Here is a 25,308-nt window from a genome sequence, read left to right on the forward strand (position 1 = left end):
CCAAGGATCTAATGATGTGACAGTCAACTGACATTAAATAACTCTTCAGAGTATTATTGCCCTGTACAACAGAACTCCATGTAACTTTATTTGAGAAGTTGTATCTACACAGAAATACATTAAGTACATCCAAATGAGACTGCTTCACTTTATACTGAAATAGCAAGACATTCTCCAGGAAAGAGATTAATTTTACATGTTTCCCTTACAGATCAATAAAGTTCACCTCCACAGCAAACGTCTCACTATAGACTTTCCATGTTTTACACTTGTGAGGGTTATCCAGCTCATTCCTGGGAAGGTAGAGTCTGAAAGACAAAATTCAGTAGTATATCTTACAGTCTAAGACATGCTTTTCCTTTCAGCCAGCTGAGAGATCATCTAGCTCAGCCCTACAATATTAAATACAGCCCCAGATCTTGAATTCAAACAGACATCAGCCATACCTGCACAATACTTTGCATCTTATGTAGTCTGAGAAACAAAGTCAACCTGATGGCTTTGTTCCCACCCCCCTCCCAGAACCTCACAGTACAAGATAGAGTGAAATTAATATTACATTCAGCTCAAGACCTCGTGATATGATGCAAGTGCCAGGAATTTAATAACCAACCTTCCTAAAGGCAAGGATTTGATTCAGTACTCAACCTCATCAGGCATGTTCTCCAATTTTAATGTTTACCAAATTCATGTCTAGCTATCACCTAAAAGCACTTGCACATCAGCCATGTCTGAATTAAGAGATACAGAGACAGAAGCACTGCCTTAACAGCTGTTTCACTTCTGCTCACACCTATTCCACTCAGGTCTACCAGAAGGTCTGGGCAGAAAAGGTAGCCAAGTGGGGCATCCTCCATAGTTCTGGAGGAAGCAAAACACTTCAGCAAAACCCTCAAGATGGCAATGTTGCAGGGCTATCAGAGAGCTGGCAGACATTTCTCCTGGCACTGGCTTGGTCTAACTGGTCTGCGTTGAGACTGCAAGGTGCACTGCTGGCTCAGCATATTAACAGTTTACAAACAGACTCATGGCTACCTCTTCTCAAGCTGTAACGGGATCAGTTAAGTAAAAACTGGTTTTTATCTATTCCAGTCATTGAGAACACAGTAATTATATCTCATATGGCAAGTTCACTGTTCCTCTACCTAAATCTGTCAAGCAAGGCAGACCAAAGATAGGGCTTTCTTGTTTCTGCATTTCTACATCACTCCCAAAGCAAGGTAGACAAGCCCAACTTTCACCAGGTGGAGCTTCTCCAGGAGTTCCAGTCTCAGCAAGCAAAATCACAGTAATTTCATGAGAAGCCATAAGAGGGCCTTTCTTTGTGATCCCAAGCATCAGGACCTCTAACTGTGGTCTTAATGTTTGCCTGCTAAGATACTGAATTCCTGCCTCTCAGGCAGCCATACTACAGAGGATGGCAGGTTTGAATAGTTAGCATTACATTTTTTAATTCAGAATTCATTAACAATGGTTAGAGAGCACGAAGGAAATAATCCAGTCCTTTAAGTAAAGGTAGAAAGCTCTGATGTTTAAAATACTTGTCACAGTGCAAGCAACTGCCTGTTCACAAGTTACAGTTGAGGGTCAAAGACCAGTACCCACATGAAAGTTAGCTGGCTGATCAGGCCTGTCTTATCTCAGCTCTCAGTACTATGTTTATGATCTTTCACCTCTATGCAGACACCAGAAGTTAGGATCTGAAGGCATCCCCTATGATCACTTACCTGTTATTTTCAATAAAGGAAGTGTTGAACCAGAAAAAGAATGGGCAGCCATCATAGCCTTTTGGGAGAGCCTAAACACAAACACCTTGTTTAGGGACTGTGTTACACAACAGAACTTTTTTTTTTGTAGAGCAAGGGTACCCACTTTTCTTCACTAATTTGGTTTACAAAGCTACAGTGCCAGAATCAGTACACTTAAAGAGCCCAATATCACACACAAATCGCTATTTTCTCTGCAATTATTTCAGTACCAAGTCACTCAATACAATGAGGTAAGGCCCCCATGGTTAGGAGCAGCAGGTACTCAACTAAGATGCCTTGGTTATACTGCTGTTTGAGCAGCCACATGCTTCCCCTGCTTACCTAGGCTGATGTTACACCACTCGCTGCATCCCCCACTGCACAGTGAGACACAGCAGGAGTCGCTGGGGAGGAACAAATTCTGCCCCCCCCTGCCCAGCCAGGGAGGACCCACTGCAGTTTGCACTGCAGCCTCTCCCCATACCCAAGTGAAGGTCTTCACACTGGTATACTTACAGAATTGGATTCAAATCTGACTTTCACATCACCACTTAGAACAGGGCAGTCTTCCAAGCCAATGACTACAGAGTCACTTTCAGAATCAAAGAAGAGCTGGATAACAGAATAAAGTATTTCTCTTATGAAAGTTTCTACAGTGAGACAAGGGACCAATTCACGACAACATATAACTACTCATTCATGGTACACAAATACAACAGCAGTGCTAGAACAACAGACAAAAAGTTTAGGCTGCTCAGCACAGAGTGAACTATTTGCATGTAAGCGACTCTCAGGGAAATCTTTCTTTATCTTACCACTACTTTTCCTAGGATCTGGCAAAGTTTAGCTTTTTCCTCCTCTTGAAATTTACATCATCCATTAGTTAGAATGTGTAGAAATTGAATATTGGACATAAAACAAAGACACTTTTCACCTATAAGTCAGTTTTCAGCTTCTGTGACTCAACTCATGTGTCTTCATAGTACTCACCTTGCAGTTTTTTTGATTGGCACATACACATTGTAGTACAACTTGCTTTCTTGTTATTATCTGCACCTTCATATCACTTCCATTGCCTTTCCCGACTCCTAGGAACAAAGTGTTGCATTATACCAGAGGCACACACTTTAGCTGGAAACATAAGTAGTCATGAAAACCAAGTGTGATCCCACTCAAAAGTGCTTTCTTTCTAGAATGCCTTACTCAAGACCCTAGAGACCTCAAATGCTGAAGGAAGTCAGTATTCAGTGGCTGAAAATTGTATTTTGAAGTAACTGAATCCCAGCAGGGGAATAGGCTAATGTAGAATCTAGTTCCATTGATCGAACAATAACAGCAGTCTGAACTCCCCTAGAACAAGCAGCTGTGAACTTCCAGCTTTTGAGCAAGATAACCAGTACACAGGTACAAAAATAGGTGTGTATCTAAAGCTCAGGAACATTAGTGGATCCAGCTCCACATGGGATTACAAAAAAAAGCAGGTTGTATGTGAGCCATCATTTGGTCCAACATCCAGAAAGTGACACAACGCAGAGCAACTGACTCCAAAATACTCTTCATTGTGTTCTGTGTCATTTAAATTCTCAGATCCCAGTAAGTCTACATTCCTCAGCTTAGCAAGAGAAACAGTTATCAGCTGCCTGTAATGGGAAACCACTGCCAGATAGAGGAATGCCCAAATACAAGAGTTCTTACCATGTATAGAGTGGATTTTGAAGTTTTTTATTTTGAGTTGTCTCTGTGGTGGGAGTTGCAAGTTATACTTGTTTTTCAGGATCTCATAATACCCAACATACCTACTCTGTAATGCAAAAAAACCAGACACATTATGCAGTTTCTGTACCCAACACAGATTAATTTTAGGCAGAAGTAGGATTTAAATAGATCTTCTACACCAAGTTTTTAGCTCTTCAAAGGCCAAAGCTAAGAAGAAAGACAACTGTTCTCCCTCCCTTCCCTGGTTCAAACAATCTTCTAGACAAATTCAACATCTACATTTTTAATCAGCATTTAAATTTCATGTTTTAAGAGGAATTCTGTACTTTTTAGTTAAGCAAGAAGTGAGGAGCTTTTATACTGTAGCTCTATAAGGCTGAACGTTTAAACACAAAAGATACATTCATTTTACTGAAGGACAGCTGTACTTCTATTTTCTGCCAGCAATTGTAAGTACCCCTGTCACCAGATTCGCTTCCCAACTCTGCATCACACAGATCAGTAAATCAAGATGAGCAAAGTCCCGAACTGTGGCCTGAGGCAAAAACTTGTGTAGTTTTTTCCCAGTGAATGCAGTCTGCAGAAGATGCATTTCTCCATCCAAGCCAAATCAGCACCAGGCCAGGCTGCAGGCTTCCATGCATCCTTGCTAAACAGTCTAGTTGCCTTATAGTGCCACACTCCTGTGAGGATGCCCAGACATTCTGTGGAGTCTGCACCTGTGCAGATGTTCTAGACCTGACTGGACACATCTGTCCAGGTCACCCTGCTTGAACAGTGGGGTTGGACCGAAAGCTTCCCTAATCTCAGGAATTCTGTTGTTATCCTAGATACTATACTTCAGATTTAACATTATTACGCAGAGAAAGGCATAAAGGGAAGGGGAAAGATGCAAAGCAACCATGTCAGTTGTTCATCTTCCAACTCTCACAGAAGGATTACAGACAGTTCAGGAGTTAAGCAAGTAATAGGAACCTACATCACTGAAACAAGGCAGGGAAGGTGGGGCAGCATAAGCACTCACAAGGTTAGTATTGGTTTGACTACAGTTCCTGAACCTGCTCAAGCTTACCTGTGAGGGAGTTTCAACTCCTTGAAACTTGGTACTTGTGCTTCTATCAGTTCTTCTCTCCCCAAAGTAGTCCAAACTTTCCTACACAGGAAGATAACTTCAAGGGTTAAGCTACCCATCCCACCACCATTCCCCTCCTTGAGAAGGGGATAGTAAACTAGAAGTACACTACTCAAGTCCAGTAAAGGAATGCAAGTGAAAATATGCAATAGTTGCTTTGGTACCTTCTAAAGGAGACTTTTAATTACAAGAAGAAAGTACTAATTAGGAAGTCAGATACATAAATCTGTCATCCATGAAAGAGTGAAGAAGAGCAATATGACTTTTAGGCAATTGCTTTAGAACCATCTATATCTCTCAAGTGGTCTGTGGCAGACCAAGCTGAACATTAGTTCATATCTTCATGAACCAAACTCAGAGGAAAGCAAGTGATTAAATGGATACACACTCTGCCCAGACTACCTTGAGTGTCCTGGGCCTTCTGCATCCCAAGTCTCCAGCTGATATCAGACCCAGGACACTAAAGCAGCATAAGCACCTGTCCTGGTTGGGACTTGGTCTTTCTCCCCTTCCCTAGAAGGGCTTTCTTTTGTAATGCTGGCTGTCAAGACAAGACAATTCTTGATGGCACACTACTTGGAGGGAGATTAGGCAAAAAAAAAAAAAAACTGCTTAAAACCACTTAAAACCAGTGATACTTCTTTAGGAGACTTTGCTCAGAAGTCACCTACAGTTTAAGTTGTTGCTCAAGACCCTAGACCCATTATTCCTCCTAAAAAACTACTTCAAGTTGGTAACCTGTTAAATGCTATTTTCCCCACTTCTTTCAGATCAAGAATAGTGTCCTCAGAATTTACACTGTAGGAAGACTTGCATGAACTTTTTTAAAACCAGAATCTTCAGAGAATCCTTTTTCTAGTATAGAACTTTCACAGCACATTAGTGCATTTCACCAATTCAGTAAATCCTAAAAGGACATTTTGAATACTAAACAAATCAAAAAATAAACAGGAGTTTTTACCTTTGCACTCTCAAACTGGTCACTGTCTATGAGCCAGATACAGATCATTGTTCCAGTCCTGCCTGTATTAGACATACAACACAAGTTGAATTACAGCAGTTCAAAGGTATTGGGATTATTTTTGTGAAGGTAAAGTCATCTCCTGTTATCTCATCTATTTCAAGAGTTACAAGTGACAGTCGAGTAGTCAGGTGCCTGTATTTCTGAGAAGAAGAAGTTAAAGACAAGATACTGGAGTTTGTCAATTTGTTCCTTGTCCCCATGTTTTCATTACTAGAGACACTCAGGCAGCTGGTCAGTACCTGCATACCCCATTCAGCAGGGAATAGAGTCAAGCACTCTACTAAATGAGGCTATAAACTGAAACATCCCAATCCTGTAAGTGCCAAGAGCTGTTTCTCTGCCCCAATCAGTTTCCCTGCAACCCTACTAAGAAGCCATCAAGTCTGCTAGCACGAAGATGCCTATATAGTTTCAGCTTTTAATTTAAAATCTCAGAGGTCAAGCCACCCTCCCTATACTTGTTCTTCAAGCTGGTTTTGACTGGCAGGTAGTTTCAACATTCAGTTTTGAAAGACTTTAAAACAGAGCTCCACCTGGGGGCAACTATTTAATGTTAAGTAACCACCTACTTGAAGCCAGGTACTTGCAGTAGTAACAGCAGGTGGCTAAAGATGTGGCAGATGTCTGCAGGGAAATTTGGCCTACTTGCAGTTATTTATGCATTTCAACAGCTCCCACACTACTGCTGATTGCAGCTAGCACCTGCAGGTTAGCTCCTATGTTTGACAGCCTTCGCTATTCTTCTCTCTATAAGACTTCATTGTACTCTATCACCTAATATCGTGTGTATCTTGATTTAAGATCCAGCAGTACCTGGAAAATTCTAGAGGGGTAAAGTTATGCAGCAGATCATCTTGAGTGGTATCACACAACACATGCAGCACAACCAGGGGATCAGGCCCACCCAGCATGGATTTATGAAGGGCATGTCCTGCTTGATCAACATGAACTCCTTCTATGAGAGGGTGATCCACTTAGTGGATGAGGGAAAGGCTGTGGATGTTGTCTACTTGGACTTAAGTAATGCCTTTGATACCATTTCCCACCGCATTCTCCTGGAGAAACTGGCTGCTCATGGCTTGGACAAGTGCACTCTTCACTGGGTAAAAACCTGTCTGGATGGCCGGGCCCAGAGAATTGTGGTGAATGGAGTTACATCCAGCTGGCAGCTGGTCACTAGTGCTGGCCCCAGGGCACAGTACTCCAGCCAGTCCTGTTTAATATCTTTACCAACAATCGGGACAAGGGGATTGAGTGTATCCTCAGCCAGTTTGAAGAGGACACCAAGTTGGATAGGAGTGTTGATCTGCTAGGAGTGTTGGAGGGCAGGAAGGCTCTGCAGAGGGATCTGGACAGGCTGGACTGATAGGCCAAGGCCAACTGCATGAGGTTCAATAAAGTGAAGGGCTGGGACCTGCACTTGGGTCACAACAACCCCACACAGTGCTACAGGCTCAGGGAGAATTGTTTGAAAAGCAGCCCACTGGAAAAGGACTTGAGGGTACTGTTCAACAGCAGCTGAACATAAGCCAGCAGTGCGCCCAAGTACGCCAATGGCATCCTGGCCTGTATCAGCAGTAGTGTGGCCAGCAGGACCAGGGCAGTGATTATCCCTCTCTGCTTGTCACTGCAGAGGCTGTACCTTGAATCCTGCATTAAGTTTTGAGCCCCTCATTGCAAGAAAGACATTGAGATGCTGGAGTGTATCCAGAGAAGGGCAACAGAGCTGGGGAAGGGTCTGGAGCACAAGTCTTACAAGGAGCAGCTGAGTGTGTTTAGCCTAGAGAAAAGGAGGCTCAGGGGAGACCTTTTTGCTGTAAAGGTCATAGTGAGGTGGAGATGGTCTGCTCCTTCCAGGTAACAAGCAATAGGAAGAGAAGAAATGGCTTCAGGTTGCTCCAGGGAAGATTTAGATTGGATATTAAGAAAAATTTCATCTCCAACAGGGTTATGAAATACTGGAACAGGTTGCCCTTGGAAGTGATTGAATCACCACTCCTAGAGGTAATTTAGATGTGCAGATGTGGCACTGAGAGACAGTTTAGTAGTGGACCTGGTAGTACTGGGTTAACGGTTGGACTTGATCTTGAAAGGTCTTTCTCCAACCTAAACAATGGATAGTTTGAGCTATACTACAATGCAAAATATTCAGCATGGGTGACTGGCTACCAGAAGCCAAAGCAGCAGCCTAACACTTTGTCTTGGGGTGACTTTATGATGTTGTATCCCCTATCACTCCTCTATGCCCAGAAATTAATTTTGTGCCTTTCTGTACCTTTAAACTGAGCCTGAGAGGAGGAAGAGGAAAAAATACCCAGAGAACTTTCAAAGCAATGTTTCAAGGACACACAGACTCCTCTGCATTCAGCTGCAGCAGCAAGCGAGAGCAGAGGGAAGCACCCTGTTTGTTTTGTTTTTTTTTTTCCCCAGCCAGTTTCCAGCTACTTTTTTCACCGGAGGGAGATGGAGAGTTGAACTTTATTTTCCTGGGACTTCGATTTTTCCCTTCTTTTTTTTCCTGGACTGTTTCAACATCAGAACACCTCAGGAGAGTTCTCCACCGAGGCCCGGAGGTGGGCCCACAACCCAGCTCCAAGGAGGGGGAGAGAGATCTATGGAAGGACTCTGAATTTTTCCCAGGTTTCTCTCCACAGCGAGAGGTTTCATTATTTAGCATTATTATCCTTTTCCTGTGTGTTTGTTAAATAAATAGTTTTTATCTCTTTCACTTTCCTCCGAGGAAAAAATTCTTTTTGTTTTTTCCTGAGTCTGGTGGGGGGAGGGCTGGTTGTAACCTGCCTTCTATCAGAGGATATTTTTCCTCCAAATTTGTCCAAACCAGCACACATTTTTAACAGTAGCAGTTTCAGTAGCCCCTATCCCCAGTTTCTCCTGGGGGACTGCTGTCCCAGCTGCCAGAACACCAGAAAGTTATTGAAGAACATTTTAAGAGACACAATGACAGCTTAGACTAAGAACCAATTTAGACTACCTAAAAATGGGGTTGTGTAATACTGAACACAGAGTACTATACTCTTGCTAGTCGTCACAGTGTCTGCAGAATTTGTCAAGTTACACTGTAAGCCCATCTCATACTATGGTTTAAGGCCACACTAACATCAAAGAAGCTATAATGACACAGAAGTGTGATTTGTAGCATACACAGATTACACATGAGAAATCCTACCTTTGCCTCCTTTACAGTGAATTGCTATGACATTCTTCTCATCTTGACTCATCCATTCACGGACACTGGCAGTGAATTTCAGCATGTCCCTAAGTAAGAGGATAATTAGTGGCTCAAAGCAAATGCCTACATAGAACTATTACAATGTATGTATTTCTTGACAAGACTCACTGTAGTGCTGGGACATTGTGGTCATCAATGAAGATCCTTTCCACCCTGTAGTGAAAGTACTTGGGATCATAGCCTTTTTCACCTATAGGAAAAGATCTGAAGTTATGCCAGGAAGGGAGAAGGATTGTAACAAAGAAAGTGGCTTGTAACACACAATTGCTGGTCTGAGCATATACTAGTGTCTAAAATACAGTAGTGTTAATAGATAGATCAAAATGAAAAAAAAACTGAGGTAATTTGGCTAAAACTATGTGTGCTTAGCTTCTGGTTTCACACTTTTCACTACATTAAAATTTATCTCCAGTATTTCAATACAGTCAGCAGCTAAACATACTTACTGCAGAGGTTGTAGACTTTATAGTGGTCTGGATGTTTGGTGTCCAAAAATCTTGCAACTTCCTAAACAATAATGAGTTCAGAGTAGTTAATGCTCTGTTCCTTATTTCCACTGCCACCTCAACCCCCCCAGCCCTCCAGGTGGGATCAGCACCTGCATTCACAAACAGCCCTCGGACAGCAGGCCTTTCCAACCCAACAGCTCAGGTTCTGGTCTAGAATAAAATTACTACTGCAGCTACCTTCCTGTCCCTATAAATGTTTCTACAATATCAGGAAGGGTAGCTCTGAAACGGACATTATGTATGCAGACCTTTTAAACAACTTTATTTAGATTAATAGATCTTACACTATTACTAGCCTGGGACAGAACTGCCTTGATTCTTCAAAGCATTCCCAAAGAACAAGAGGATCAAAGCACTGGTGTGTCCACACTACGAGATACAACCTACTAGGATTAGCTGAGACACTACAACATAAGCAGTGCACCATAGTGGAGATCATCAGTCAGTCATTCCAACCAGCAAAGGCAGCAGAACTAGGACTGACATGATCCAAGTCACATGTAAATTAGTGGGAATCTATAAAAGAAACAGGTTTCAGAAACAGTGAACTTGGTAGATAAGATTTTTACCTTTATGGGGTTCCTGTAGAAAGACTGCTTCCCAGAAGATGGAAATGACATTGCAATAATTCGATCTGTTGAGAGGACAGCAATCACAAGTAACAGCAGGAAGCCCGCCTACACATAAGGACTACATGATTGAGAAACATCCTTATGAAATGTCTTATTCCTACCCTAATTATAAGAACAATTTACCCATTCCTGGGAGGCTTTCCTCTACATTCAGCATAGCTAGAGCAAGAAAAACAATGCTTTCCAAAGCATCAACCACCACCAAGTGCCAGTCTCCACAGAATCTGAAGCAAAAATACTGTAAGTCAATACTTCCCCAGCACTGGTTCCCCAGGCCTCAGATAAATTTCTATCATTACATACAGCATGTACAACTCTCCCAAGAAGGCTAATTCTGGAGAATAGTGTCAGACAGGAATCCATATTTCAAAATTCCACAGAAGAGGAATAGGCCTGGTTTGACTTCATACTTAAGCTTCCTGAGTCTAAACATTGTCCGTATTTAACAACAAGCTCTTATTAACTGAAAAAAAGTCTTAACAGGACATAACATGCTGCAAAGTGACATTTGTTTCCACAAACCAGTAATATAGGTGAGATCCAGATCAAAGCCATCTTTCATATAACGTCTTTTGTTTTCAGAGACCTGACCAGAAAAAAAAGTAAGAGTTAATCTTCCACAAGAATTCCAATGATCACTCAGTGTTGTCTGTTACTAGGAAAACTCAACCATCTAGACTCTCAAGTTAAGCTTGAGTAGCAGAGCCTCATTTCACTACACCATTATCCAAGAGCAACATTTCTTGTATTAACTTTTAGGTAGAAGCTCTGTACAGAATTTTTACCCTGAAGTATCAAAGTTGATTCTAGTGAAAAGAACACTGCAGATCTTTTGCATACTGCAGCATGAATCTGTCATTTTTATTTGGGTGTCTGGAGACTGAAGGAAAAAAGAATAAAGTTAAGGGTACCATAACCAAGACTGCTTATTCCTGAGCAATAGGACATACTTGAAGCTTAAAGTACCACCTGAATGCCTCTGATGAAAATAAGAGGCATTTACAGAAGATGGGGCTTCAACAGCTAGATTGCTTTGTTGGCACCCAAAATAAAGCATCAGACACATTAAAACTCCTACCTTCCCCCATGTGAGGGAAAAGAGTCTATGTACCACACAAGCTAGAAATTGTCAGTTGAGACACATGGTGGTGTTGCAATCACTTTACTGTGGTGACCTTCCAGGTGAAGTTGCTGCTTACTTGAGCAAAGCTGAGAATGAAAAGGCGTTCCTGAAGGTGGAGACAAAGCTCCAGAGCCCTGTCAGGGACACTGAACAGATGTGCTGCTTGGGCAATACTATCAATTGCAGACCAATAGGCCATGGTCAGCCTTGCTATTTACCACAGATGCTACCTGGAGAAAGCATTGGAAACAGCAGTAGTAGCCAAGACATGTTAAGAGGCCAACTTACCATTCTCCTGGTCACCACTTCAAGTTGCTGCTTTTGTGAAGCCAGATGAAATATTCTTACCAAGATGACAATTCTCAGAATTCGGAGGAAAATAACCATTCTAGAGGACAGATTCACCATGAAAGAAAATGGACACAAATAAACTTAGAGGCAAAGATTAAAGCTGTTTAAAAGCTGTTTCAGAGACAGTTTAAAACTTGGTTTCATATATTAAACTAGGACTTCTCAGGCTGATTTTGGAACTATGACTGTACTTGAAGAATATCATAGGCTTGTTGTCAAGAGTTTTTTGTGAGTACATGTTCTGAACAGCTAACAGAACTAGGAAATCCCCTACTTGCTGAAACAGACTTCCACAGGCACCTCTGGGTAGAAAGCAACAAATTCCATTAACATTACCCATGTTATTATCACCAAATGCTTGTTCCTTGAAGCTTATTCTCAACTATACATTTAAGTACATGTAGCCACATTTAAGTGTATGTAGCCACCCGAAAAGTGACTGAAAAAAAGCTAGACAGGCTAAATACATCATGACTTGATTAAGAAACCTGAGAACAGATCAGTATATATATCCTGTGTTTAATCATTCAGCAACCTGAACACTTGGTTCGGTTTGAGGAACTTTGAACTACTGTTGAACTTTGAAGCGGGAAAGAAGCTTAGGTGAGTGGTTCTATTCAAACAACTGAACAGGAGCTGCTGCTTTCCCACACTCCTAGGGACAAGGGCAAACTAAAACTCATTTCATTCCTTAAGGAAGTAAGTGAGCATACATTTTAAGCAGCACATATTCTAGGTTTTGATACATGTGTGTAAAAATGCTGGTGAATACCAAGAGTAAGGGAGATAAAACTCCAGTTGAACACAGTCTGCTCTCCACTGATATGGAGCTAGAAGTCAGCAAGGTAAGGTTGTCCTGGATACCTAGAGGAAAGTTTCAGTTTTTCCCTGAGCTGCTTCAAAATTCATTATCACCCCGCTGTTTTCAAAACAGAATTTCCTCAGAGCTAGCAGAAAATGAGATGAACCAAAACTGGGGTGAAAACTCCATAACCCCTCTTCCCACAACTCTGAGAAGCAACTCTTCAAGATAAAAGCCATTTCCATTCTGCCCTTAAGGAAGTCAACCAATTAAGCATTACCTCCCAGACTGGTATGCAGCTCTCATTGGTCAATGTCCTTTTATAGGTCAGACTTCAAGGAAGCAGTTAACTACATCCCTACACACACCCAGCTAGACCAGACTAGAAACAGAAACCATACTCCTCCATCAGGACATATTACCTCTATGGACTGTCACTGAAATTTCACTTGTCATATATAAGCTCTCATCCATATAAAAGCTGCTCAAATTCTAACTATTCTGAGATGTATCAGATACTTTAAGACTACTGTTTGCTTCTTGAGGAAGGACTGAAGAAAGAAAAGTGATAAACCCAGTAAGGCTACTGGGAATTAGTTGGATTTCGTGGACACTACTGGTGTGTTAGGTGGGAAGACCACCGCATCTCAAGATTTGGTCAAATCTGAGGTATCATCTACTGTCAGGTAGTAATATTTTGGTCAGAACACAATTTTAGAGCCTTTAACAAGAGAAGCCTTATAGAGGGCTTCAAAAATTGAATAGATAAGACAGTAGGCCACAGCTGAGTGTCTTCTGAGAGCAGCAGTGTGAAGTCCTCTTTATGTGAGAAAAAAACCTATTCTAGATTCCCATCAACTTCAGCAAGTCAGAATACAAAAAACTTGCACACACAGATCTACAACCAGATAGGTCAATGTAGGATCAGGCCTACTACTAGCATAGCCTAGTAGAGATAAGAGTGCAGATTACCCTGTCACAGTACTACTCTTTTCCCCTCCCTTTATCTAGATGCTGCTACAAGATGAAAGCTGCTTTAGAAAAATGTGGCCATAGAAATGGGAAGTAATAATTAAAAACTCAGATGAATGTTTAAGACAACCTAGAAGGAAAAAGCCTTTTATTAGTAAGGCTGAAAAAGCTATTCCTTTGACAGTTTTATTTCTTGAAACCCAAGTTTAGCCAGCACTTTAAGAGAAAACTAGTATTTAAAGATACTTGTCCAACTCTGGATTCTTCAATAACTAAACTTTTTATTCTCTTCTGGAATAATGTTCCCCTCTTATATCCATTAGTCAGCTGAATTTGGGGGAGGGGGTGATTTTTAAATTTTTTTTTTTTAAAAGAGCTCAACTTTTCCCTGGCTGATGCAAGAAAGTTTCTCTAAGTTAAACCTAGTGCACATAAACTCATCTTAAAGTTGTAGTTCTGTCTCCATCAGGAATGGATTCATCTCACAGGTTATCACCTGATCAAGATATAGAAATCAGAAGGAAATAGGACTTGAAGTAGCTTATGTACATAAACAGCATGTTTCCTCTCCCCAGAGCATGGCTGAAAAATCCAACATATATTACCATAAGGCTTTTGAGAAAGCAAAGCAAAGGAAACAAGACAGTTTGGCAACTCTTTCTATTTCAAGATCCATTAGACAGAGATCCTCCCTCAGTTGTCTGTTCCATTTGCTATGATAATCCAACTCTTCTTTCTGACCTTCTTCAGACCCTCCTCTTTATTATGGCTACTGCACACCTTTCCCCAAAGAGTGCTCAAGTCAGAGCATTTGATGGCCTCACTTTTAGTTACCCCTACTAGCATGTTCAGATCACCTCTGCCTTTGAGGCAGAGACAGCCTACAGCATAAACAGAGACCAAAGTTGTGTATCTATCCTTCATTAGTCTGTATCATGACACATTATCACAGTCCTATTTTTGATCTCATATGCACATATGTGGCTTAGAGGTGCCCAAGAAAATTCTTAGAAGATGATCAAAAAGAGAGCTCACACTTACCAGCTGCCATACCACTCTTACCTTGGTATCTCCTCTACTGCATCAAAGTCTAAGAAGCAGTACGTCAAATTAATTAACAGAGTGCCCACCACTATACATGCATCCAAAATATTCAGTTTGGACCGGAAATAGTTCCTGAAGCTGAAACCAAGGAGAGTTTTAGACAGATGCCAATACAGGTAGCAAAGACTGAAATATATCTTCAAAAAGAGAATCACCTATATAGAGCTACTGCTGGAGACAAGCTCTTCTGAAGTAGTTCTTAACACTAAGCACTGAAGTCTCACTAAGAAAGCAATCTTACACCTGATTTACACACAAGTTATGGCAAAGCTAATGTAGTTCCCAAGTGCTCACTTATGCTGAAAACAATTACAGATTGTTCTGTAGAAGGGTAACCACCAACACATACAGCCAAGAAAAGATGTGGCTGTTATCTATGACCAGAAAATTAGCATACAGGGCATCATGTTCATAGTTTGAGCTTTAAGTTTTACTTCCTCCCTAGCTTGAGGACTTGCCACATGGACTTAACTTTTGCCCATGTCTTACCCTTCAACAAACACCCTCAGGAGAACATCAACGAGAAAGAAGAGTGCTATTGCCAGGGCAACACCTTCAGGAACCTCTGTACCCGTCTTTCCCTCACTGACGGCCAGATCCAGAATCACAACTATAATGTCCACAATGACAAGTACAACTCCAAATACTCTGCAAAGAGAAAAATACAAATAAATTTAAGAGGCAGGAATGACTTTTGGACACCTATCAACTGAATAGCACAAGCCCTGATTTCTAAGAAAAGAGTTCCAGAAAGAGTGTGTTCTTTTACATAGACTGAAGCCTGCTTAAATAGAACCTGAAGATTTCCAATTGCATTTTTAAGTGATATGCACAGAGACCTTCATCTATGTGGAACCATACATTTACCTCAGACACAGCTGTAGTTATTAATTTATGATTTCACAGCTAGAAGCAATGCAAACCTGAATGCTTTAAGGCATACCAGTATCATTGTTGCTTTCATCTTACTCAGCTTTCCTCCCTCTCACGACTTAATATAGTCCCTTAAAAATAACTGCTTTTAATGGCTTGCCTTGTTCCAGCACCTAGACTACACACAACTGACCAACTGCTTGTTCAAAGGCTGCCAGCCAAGAATAAGCCATTAAAGAGGTTTTATCCAAGTCAATGACATTTACAGTTCTGACTTCCAGCTCTCCTTGGAGAATGTAGTCACATCTGTTTAAGACTTATTTTTCAATTCTAGTACTTTACTCAAGTTCCCTGTTCTGGGGGTGACATGGGATTCAGTACTTTTCAGACAAAGCAAGCTGGAATTACTGATGTTTAAGGAACTCTCCAAGTTCTTACACCAGAAATGAGGACTATTTTTACCTTGCCCACATCATTTCAAGCACAAGCTTTTACCTGAATCCAAATGACATCACAAAGGGGGCAATTTTTCTCCTAGCTGCACTGCAAGAGAAGAGAACTGACATCAAGACAAGTGACATTTTCCTACAGATATTAGCCACAAGAGCATAGTTATATTCCTTTAGTCACATTTCTTTGGCTTTAGTATTCTGCATAGTAGTGATTTCTCTAAGATGAGATGACTCAGTTGCATTCATGAAGTATATAGGTTAAGGGAGTACTTAAAAACAATGCTTTGATCACTTGTTAGAAAAAGTATTAATCAGCTTCCAGACACTAGAAATACAGCAGTATGTACTTATCCATAACATTATTCAGTGTCACAATTCCAGTGACGCCTGAACTCTGGCTTAGTAAGCTATAAGAAGTAGGTTTATATAATAGTTATTGGTCAAGAGGAAGACTGTAAGATAAATATCTCAATATATTTCATTCAATTTACAAGTTTACTGTATCAAACTATTTTTTTCCCAGGCCTGAAAAGAGTTGCACTTGTTAACAGCTCCCACGCCTTTGGAATAGAGGAATACAAATCCCACTTCTATTTTAAAAAGGAAACATCAGTTCAGCTTTCAGGTTGAAAATCCAAGCATCTTTTAAGAAAAAGTGTTTCTGAAGCCAAATTCTTTTGAGAGTTTTGAGAGTAATCTTCACTCCTGGCAGGGTCACAGCTCTTGTTTCCAGTTACAGGAGATTTTGTTGCCTCTTTGGTATGCTTTAAACCCTCTGTAACTCTTTCATGTAAGCCTCTTTACATTACACTAAGACCTAAGGTAGAAGTTCCTGCAACAAGAACCTGCAAACACTCAAGTTCTGACAGTTTGAAAAACAGGCTGCCAGTGTTAAGTAATCCCAAGATTACTTAACTACTGTAAGCACCAAGTCTTTTCTTAGACACTTGGAAGAAAACACCTTTTTCAAGCATATCACTAACAGCAGGACTTACCATTAGTTGTAACATACTGACAAAAAGTACTGATAGATTTATTTTGCACTATTACAAGACGTTTTTGTCAGCTCAGTAATGTACATTGCACCCCAGTGATCCTGTCCAAAATACTTGTTTCCTCTAGGACAATTTAAGCATTGCATTTCACTTGGTGCACTTCAATAACTCAGTTTAAGGCAAGGCTAGATACCTTTGAAGTGCTGAGGCAGCATTTTGCTGGGGTTACTGAACTAACCCACGCTTTTCATTATTAGTTTCTCACTCTAAACCAAGGTACAAGGTCTAACCAGCAAACATTTGCATTCTTAAGCTGGAAGGAGATACCTGGGTTGTAGTACGTACTTATCCTATGGAAGTCAAGGATGTAATACCATGTCTTGTTCTGAAGGCAGCTTAACATATAGAAGGTTTTGCTGGTATCTATGAATGTCAAGTATCTAACAAAACTCTGCAATAATCACACTAATTGTTTGTTGGTTTATGTCTTTGTCCAGTCAATCCTACAACTGTAGTAGGGATGCCAAGACTTCAGCTTCCACAGTCTATGGACAAGTACCTCTACTAGGTACACTACATAGCAAAATATGTACACACACCACTCCAATTTGGCCTGCAACATCTTAAATCAGTTGAAGGAAACATGACACATTTGATTACATAATTAGCTTAAAGCTTTTGTGAAATACATTTGTAAATTCCAACTTCTGAAATCTAGGAAAACATGCCACAGAATAACTGAGAAAACAGGCTTAGGCTTACTGTTCTTGAGCTGCAGGACTTGCCACTGACTTGACTAAGTTTGCTGTAACAAAAACCTGAGCTAAACACTCAGAAAATAACTACTTCAAGAACAGAGTAAACTACTAGCACGTTTAGACAATTTAGACTTGATGAGGGCCATGATGCTTATTGTTATGCCCAGATACTCATTCACCCCATTTTCTCACCAGCACTTGTTTTTCTGTGCTCTCACAAACTTATTCCTTCAGGAAAATTTAATCAATGCAGTTTGGACTACCCATTCTCCACAATATGACAGACTTGTGTTCCTGGGTTGGGCTTTTATCTCTAGAGGGATAAAGAGGCTTCCTCAACTTACTTGTCTTCACTATGTACTAGAAGAAATGTCAATATAAAGCATTTTACTGGGCTTATCTCTACTTCAACAAGCTACCCGCATGCCTTCTTATTTTGGCTCACTAGATTCCACTTCTGCAGGTAAGCAAAGAAATTTGGTATATCATTAACTTACTTGAAACAGCTATCTGGTCCATTATCCTCATCACGACCATCATCAATCTTTACTGTGGCCTCTTCTGCTGTTGCAGAGCTGGAAAAGGAATAATAAAACTCACACACTGATAGAGATGTCAGCTCTGTACATTGCTACACATTGTTCCAAAAAAAAAATTCACTGTAAAGCAAGCAGCAGCCTGAGCTAGAGCACAGGCCCAGTACCAGGGGAAGAAAGACTTCCCCATCATGTGGTCACAGATGAGCCCCTTGGCTTATGCTGATCTATTTCCCATTAGCAACCCATTTCTCAAAAGTTTTCCCTTTTTTTCCCCCCAAAAGAGACAGATGTGTTCAGCAGTAGGATAAAGGGCTTTGAAGCAGGGCATCCATGCGTCTGCTAAGGACTCAACAGCCTGGGTTCTAGAAGTGCCAGAAATATACATATGCAAAATGGCTTCAGAGAGTCCAAGTAACATTAAAGCTGTTACAGTGAACTTCTTGTCCAGAGAATTAATGTTTTCACCAGGAAAAGCCCTAGCACAGAGATGTTTTTGTGCAGAGCAGGATACCACACCGGAAACTGGAAGACCAGAGCAGCAGCTGAGCTAGTGCTAGAACAGCAGGTTTTTGGGGTAGTGGCTGCTTGCCATAACTTCCTTAAAAGGGTCTCTTTAGATCAAAGTTTTTGTTTTTTTTCAAAGGCCACATGACAATTTCAGATAAAAAGTGTAGGATCCAAATCCAGGAGTTTTTATTTCAGTCTTCTCCACAGAAATACTGTGATGCATAATAGCACAGCCACAGTGTTTGCTCAGGCTCTGCCTCTGGCACCATTGCTTCTGGGGCAGGAACAGCTACATACACATATCCAATATTGGTGTTTCCCTGTTCTGAGGCAGCCTAGTGTGTTTCAAGCATTAGTGTAGTAATTCTGAGGATTCAAATATTCTTCATTCTCCACAACAGACCCATGCACCAGCACTGCTTCTGCAGTCTGGGCTAATCACCTTTTAAGCAAGAAGTTTAATGATGCTTCTCCTACAGTTTCAGCAACCAGTACTGATGCTTCACCGCTTGCTCTCAGTATCAGGCTCAGTAGAAGAATTATTCTGATGCAACAATTTTAGCATTCAAGCCTCATTTCCCAGCTCCAATATTTCCAGACACCACATGTGTCCTCATTTTGCTCCTAGAGCTGAAGCAAAGCTTTAGTGATGGATAGCCATTCAGGTTTGCTTCCCAGCTATTCTTACGGAATATTCACTTGGGTGTTTACACTTACTGAACAGCAGAAGTGTTTCACTTATTAAAGCACATTGCTGCTGCAGCAATTTTGCTGCAGGTCACTTGCTTATACTTGCAGACACGTGAAGTGCACCAAATGCCACCTCCTTATCCTCTACTGTGATTAAAATATGCCACAAGAAGAATGAGAAACAGAAGTGTTTTGAGCTAGAAAGACAATCTTTAACACAAAGATAAAACAGAAGCCAAGTTTAAATACACTGTTCCCATCATGCTCCCACACAAAAATTCAGTTCTAGATAATGCTTTCCTCAGAGGGAGTTTGTTTTGTTGCTCATTCTACATCTGCTTGTTGTCCAAGGCAGAACAAGCTCTCAGCTTCAAACTACTACAATTAGTCTTTGACTACTGGGGTGGAAGGAAGCCATACTAGAAGACATTGTTTCCTTCACACACACACTCCATACAGAATATAAGCTTTTCTGACTGCCCATAGCTGAAGGCAACTTCAGGCTTGAGGCTTTTAAAGTAAACAGAGGAAGAGCATCTAGCTTTACAAGAGACCTTGACACTCTCTTGTAAGTCTCTTGACAGTCTGGATGCTAAAAGAGCACACTTTAATGCCACAGGCTTATTATACCAGGGGTGGAGACCCTGTACTCATTTATCACTTATTAACTACTCACAAGAAGTCAGTCAAAACAGCGTATTTTCCTCAAAGATATCCCTCCTCTCAGACAGCAGCACTGGCAGGAGAGGGGAGATAGAAAGACTCTACATAAATTTCAGACACTCCATCATTATTCCCTTTGTTATATTTGAAGCACTAAGAACCTAAAGACAGGGGACTACACACCACATATTCAACCCCAAATCCCCACACTGGTACGGCTCATTTCACTCACCCAGATGCTTCTCTCGGCTCGGTCCCTTGTTCATACCTCACAGCTGTCATTTTGCCTGTTGCTGCCCTGCTGGCCTGAAGAAAAGCACACCGAGTTAAAGTGAGACAGTACAAGAAACAGCGAATACCAGCATCCTACAGTAGCCTCACACTCAGGGTCCCAGCAGATGGGTTTCTGCTTCATTTTCAACTATTTCCCCACTATGGTTGACAAAGCTCAATCTTTTACTACAACTGTCAGGGCACTCAGCACTGTGATGAAGGGTTTTTGACTACACCAAACATGCCACAGCGATAACAGCATCTTTACCTCTCAACGAAGCATTTCGCCCGGCTTCAAGCTCTGACACACAGAAGAGCCCCAGCTGGCACCTCTGGGAGAGCTGCAGGCACGGGCTGAACCGCGGGGAGCAGGTCCGGGAGCTCCCTCCCGGCACACACCGGCTTCCCGGACGGGAGGCCCGCACTTGGTCCCGCTGCATCCCCGCTGGCACAGACCCACCCGGAGCCCCCCCCACCACCTCACCTCGGCGCGGCCACCGGGCTCAAAGTCGAGCCTGGGCACCCGCCCCCAGCGCCCCGCGGACTCAGCGGAAAGTTGGGTTAAACTTCCTGAGGGCTGTATCCTGGCCCTCCCTCCCGCCTCCCGGCCGCATCGCCAGCCCCTCTCACCCGCCGAACCGAGGCGCGGAGCAGGAGCGCGTCCCAGCACCCCGGGCCGCGGATAAATGTCCCGGCGGCGCCGCACGGCTGCACCTGGGCCGGGCCGGGCGGACCCGTCCGCTGCCATGGCAACGGCCCCGCCGCCCCCGCACCGCCCCCGCAGGCCGCGGCCGTAGGTGGGCGGGCAGCGGTGATCCCCATGCCCCCAGGGAGGGTGTTCAGGGACGACACCAAACTGGGTCGGAGGGTCGATCTGCTGGAGGGAAGGAAGGCCCTGCAGAGGGATCTGGACAGGCTGGAACGATGGGCCGAGACCCAACAGCACGAGGTTCAACAAGGCCAAATTCGAGCTCCTGCACTTGGGTCACAACCACCCCATGCAGCGCTACAGGCTGGGGGCAGCATGGCTGGAAAGCTGCCCGGCAGAAAAGGACCTGGGAGTGCTGGTCGATAGCGGCTGTACATGAGCCAGGAGGCCACGTCCCAGGTGGCCGAGAAGGCCAATGGCATCCTGGCCTGTACCAGCAATAGTGTGGCCAGCAGGATCAGGGCAGTGAGTTCAGCACTAGGGAGGCCACACCTCGGGTAATGTGTCCAATTCTGGGCCTCTTAATTCAGGAGAGACATTGAGGTGCTGGCTGGAGTGTGTGCAGAGAAGGCAACAGAGCTGCTGAAGGGTCTGGAGCACAAGTCCTACAAGGTGCAGTTGAGTGAACTGGGGTTATTTAGCCTGAAGAGGAGGAGGCTCAGGGGAGACCTTATCACTCTCTACAACTACGTGAAAGGAGCGTGGAGCCGGGGGGGGGCTCGGCCTCTTCTCCCAAGTAAATAGTGACAGGACAAGAAGACATAGTCTGAAACTGGGAGGTTTAGGTTGGACATTAGGAAGAATTATCTTCACAGAAGCATTAAGTAGGCATTGGAACAGACTGCCCAGGGTGGTGGTGGAATCATCATCCCCAGAGGTGTTTAAGGAAGGACTGGACAGTCTAATTGACATGGGGGTGTTCAGACATAGGTGGGCTCAATGATTGCTGAGGTCTTTTCCAGTCTAATTGATACTGTAATTCTGTGTGGAACGACACTGCCCCCAGCCCACCAGACCCCAGCCCACCAGCCAGGCCCACCACCTGCTTCTTAGTCCTAGCCTCGTGGTTTTTGTAAACTTTTCTGCTGCTGTGGTTTGGTGCCTCTCAGTGCCTTTCCCATGGCATGACAGCTCTGAGGGGCTGCACTCGAGGCAGGGCCAGTGCAGGTCAGGCAGGGGCTGCAGGCCAGCCAGTCCCCACAGCCTGTGGCAGCTCTTGCCATCATCCAGGGCAGAGCATTGCAGGGAGCACTCGGGTTTTCACACGGCGTCGAGCACTTAGGTTTTTGCAGAATCAGAGCCTCCAGAATATGATGTGTTACCCTGTGTTCTGCAGACGTTTCACGCCTGTCTCATTACTTACCAACAGCCAAGTGATGAGCAGTCCCTGAGCATCCCACAGTACAACAGTGCTGCTGAAGCTGCTGAGGCCAGGGTTGCGCTGGAGAGGCTTTCTGCAGGACGGTCGTCACCAGAGGGAGCTCAAAGCGAGTTTTTAGCGTCTGCTCCCAGGGCTGCTGGGGCTTGGCAGGGGGAGATGCGGTAACTGATGGCAAGAGCCTTTCCGGATGCTCTCTGCCCAAAAGAAATAAAATCCTTAAGGTGAATGCTGAGAATAGGGAACATTTCTGAGCACCAGACTAAACAGAAAGTTTTGCCTTCAAACACGTATATATAAATACATAAATAGCTAGTACAGGCAGTGGTAGCAAGTAACAGGAACATAGAATCATAGAATATCTGGAGTTGGAAGGATCCACAAAGATCATTGAAGTCCAATTCCTGTCCCACTCCTGACACTTCAAGAATCCTGAGAGTGTTGTCTACCCATTTCTTGAACTCTGTCCAGCTTGGTGCTGTGACCACTTCACTGGGGAGCCTGTTCCAGTGCCAACCACCCACTGGGTGAAGAACCATTTTCCTGACATCCAACCTAAACCTCCTCAGACAGCTTCAGGCCATTCCCTCAGGTCCTGTCACTAGGCACTGCAGAGAAGAGATCAGTGCCTGCCCCTCCACTTCCCCTTGTGAGGAACCTGTAGACAGAATTGTGGTCTCCCCTCAGCCTCCTCTTCTCCAGGCTGAACAGACCAAGTGACCTCAGCCACTCCTCATATGGCTTCTCCTCCGGGACCTTTACCATCTTTGTTGCCCTCCTTTGAACACTGTCTAGTAGTTTAATGTCTTTTTTATATTGTGGCACCCAAAACTGCACATGGGACTTGAGATGAGGCCACCCCAGTGCAGAGCAGAGTGGGACAATCCCCTCCCTTGCCCAGCTGGTGATGCTGTGCCCGATGTACCCCAGGACAGGGTTGGCCCTCCTGGCTGCCAGGGCACTGCTGACTCAGATTCACCTTGCCATCGACCAGGACCAATCCCATGTATAGACTCTGCCAACTCATCTTTGTAAAACTTCATGAGGTTGGTGTTAAGTATGTTTGGTATATTCAGATAATTATGTATTTGAGAAGCAGCTAAACAAGGACGGAAGCTAAACTTGATGATGAGAAGAAACATCCAATTAATCTTCTCTTAGTTCTAAAAAAAAAAATTTACATGTGCAGGTTATTTAGAACAGGCTTGATCCTGTGGACTAGGTGGGGATCCTGTGAATTACTCTCAGCAGGAGTTTACACCTGTGGAACACCTTTACAAGGAAGGCCCACATCAGAGAAGAGTAGAAATACATTGTGTAGAAATAAAAAAGTCTAGTTTCCCTTGTCCCGGGCTCTGGAAGCACCAAGGTGTGAAGGAAGTTGAGGTATTGAAGTGGATTTCTCACAGAACAACCCGTAAAAACCAGCCAAAGGAGGGGCTGGAGGTGGGAGGCTTCCAGTTGGGCACCCAGGCTGAATGGCAGGACCAGGCAGCTAAAGGTCACAGGTGCACTTTAAAAGGAAAAACAGCTCTTCCCAGTTTTCATCAAATAGAGAGATGCTGCATTGCCAGTGATACCGATTGTTGCTGACTGCTTCTCTCAATGTTGCTAATCTTACAGCATTGGTGATGCTGTAGAATATTTGCCAGCTCTCATGTGTTGTCGTGAGTTTCCTGGTGGTTGATCTATTTTCTTAAAACCCTAACTTCTGGACTCAGATGACTAAAATAAAAACACCACCATTTTTGCTAATAAAATTAAATTTCTAGCTCTCAGCTGGTGGAGAAAAGCATTGGAACAAGATCCAAGGTTCATAAAGCCAAAAGTAAAAAGGAGCATTTTTTTAAAATTCAAGACATGCAAATACTTTTCATTATATTTTGCTGGTTAAGTCATGATACTGATATTTAATAACCTTTCAGAATCCAGTTCTGATCCTCTGACAAATTTTCATCAGTATAAAATAGCTGAATTGTCAAAAAAAAAAAGCAGAAAAGATTGAAATATTTGGTAATTAATCCAGTTACGTACTGGCTAAAGAGCAGGATTAAGTATGCATTTCTCAGAGGGGTGATGACATACTTTGCATTCCAAAAATAATGGAGAGGGTGGTAAACAGAATCTCTTAACTTGACAGATTTTAAAATTGGAAGGTATTGCTCTTCTATATCTGATTCTTTTAAGACAGACAAGAAAAATTATTACATTTTTATTAAGTCTTGAGATAGCAGAAATATGAAGATAATTGGGTAAAAAATGAATTCTCTGCCAATTTTAAAAGCAGGTAGATCAGATGACCTGATGTTGATAGTTTCGCAGCTTGGCTCTGCTCCCTGAGAAATGAGAGCAGATTAGACAGAGGGTTTTGAACAATAAAATATTAAAGAAGCTTAATAGTAGTAGCAATAATAATAATATTAATAATAATTGTAAATTATCATGCAATTAGGGAAAATAACTATTAGGGAAAATAACTAATAATTGTGTCAAACATATTTCTAGAACAAGATTGCAAATTTTACTGCTAAATTAAAAGTATTTTGTTGCTTCCATAAGCAACTGGCTTAGAAAATAATTTTGATTTAAAAGGTAGAAAATATAAACTCAACCCAGTACACATTGATGTAAGCGCAGATCTTAATTTAATAATCTTTAAGATCTTAATCTTAATAAAGATTTAAGACTGGCACACTAGTCTTAAAATAACTAAAAGAGAAACCATCCTTAAGCAATTCTTCTCCTGAGAGGTTCTGCAGGGATTGGGTGTTGTCTTACACTGTTTAATGTTATGTTGTTTTGTTTTAAACCATGGCCTGGATAAAATCCTGAGTGATGAAGTTTGCAGCTGACACAGAGGTTGTAACCATGGTCGGAGAGAATAAGAACCACTGCTTGGCACTGGGTGAATTGTAACTTGCATCCACTGTCAATTTCAAAACAAAAGATCTCAGGATGATGTTTTTCAGCCCTCGGTACCTAAAGGACCATGCAACATCTGTTAAAAACATTATGGGTCTACTTACAGTCCCTCTAACTCCCAGCAAGGCACCTGCCACCTGCATGGCCTGTGTGTGCACATGTTGAGAAGCTGACAGGCATTTCTGG

General features: G+C 42.6%; 1 protein-coding gene across 1 annotated transcript; it reads right to left on the bottom strand.

Annotated features, from left to right (window-relative positions):
- Window positions 1-205: 205 nt before the first annotated feature.
- LOC309571343 (phosphatidylinositol 3,4,5-trisphosphate 3-phosphatase TPTE2-like) lies at window positions 206-20,122 on the bottom strand (the record flags this gene model as incomplete). The annotated part of the gene is made up of 18 exons (XM_082278756.1): window positions 206-308; window positions 1,728-1,798; window positions 2,265-2,360; window positions 2,739-2,836; window positions 3,444-3,549; window positions 4,537-4,617; window positions 5,558-5,619; window positions 8,808-8,896; window positions 8,979-9,060; window positions 9,317-9,377; window positions 9,949-10,013; window positions 10,534-10,597; window positions 11,423-11,522; window positions 14,322-14,441; window positions 14,853-15,011; window positions 15,732-15,779; window positions 17,939-18,016; window positions 20,073-20,122. 18 exons carry the CDS (start codon window positions 20,120-20,122, stop codon window positions 206-208), a joined length of 1,533 nt encoding a protein of 510 aa, XP_082134882.1.
- Between the last annotated feature and the right edge of the window lie 5,186 nt (window positions 20,123-25,308).

The sequence above is a fragment of the Coloeus monedula genome (genome assembly GCF_965178545.1).
Source record: "Coloeus monedula genome assembly, chromosome: 3".
Classification (NCBI taxonomy): Eukaryota; Metazoa; Chordata; class Aves; order Passeriformes; family Corvidae; genus Coloeus; species Coloeus monedula.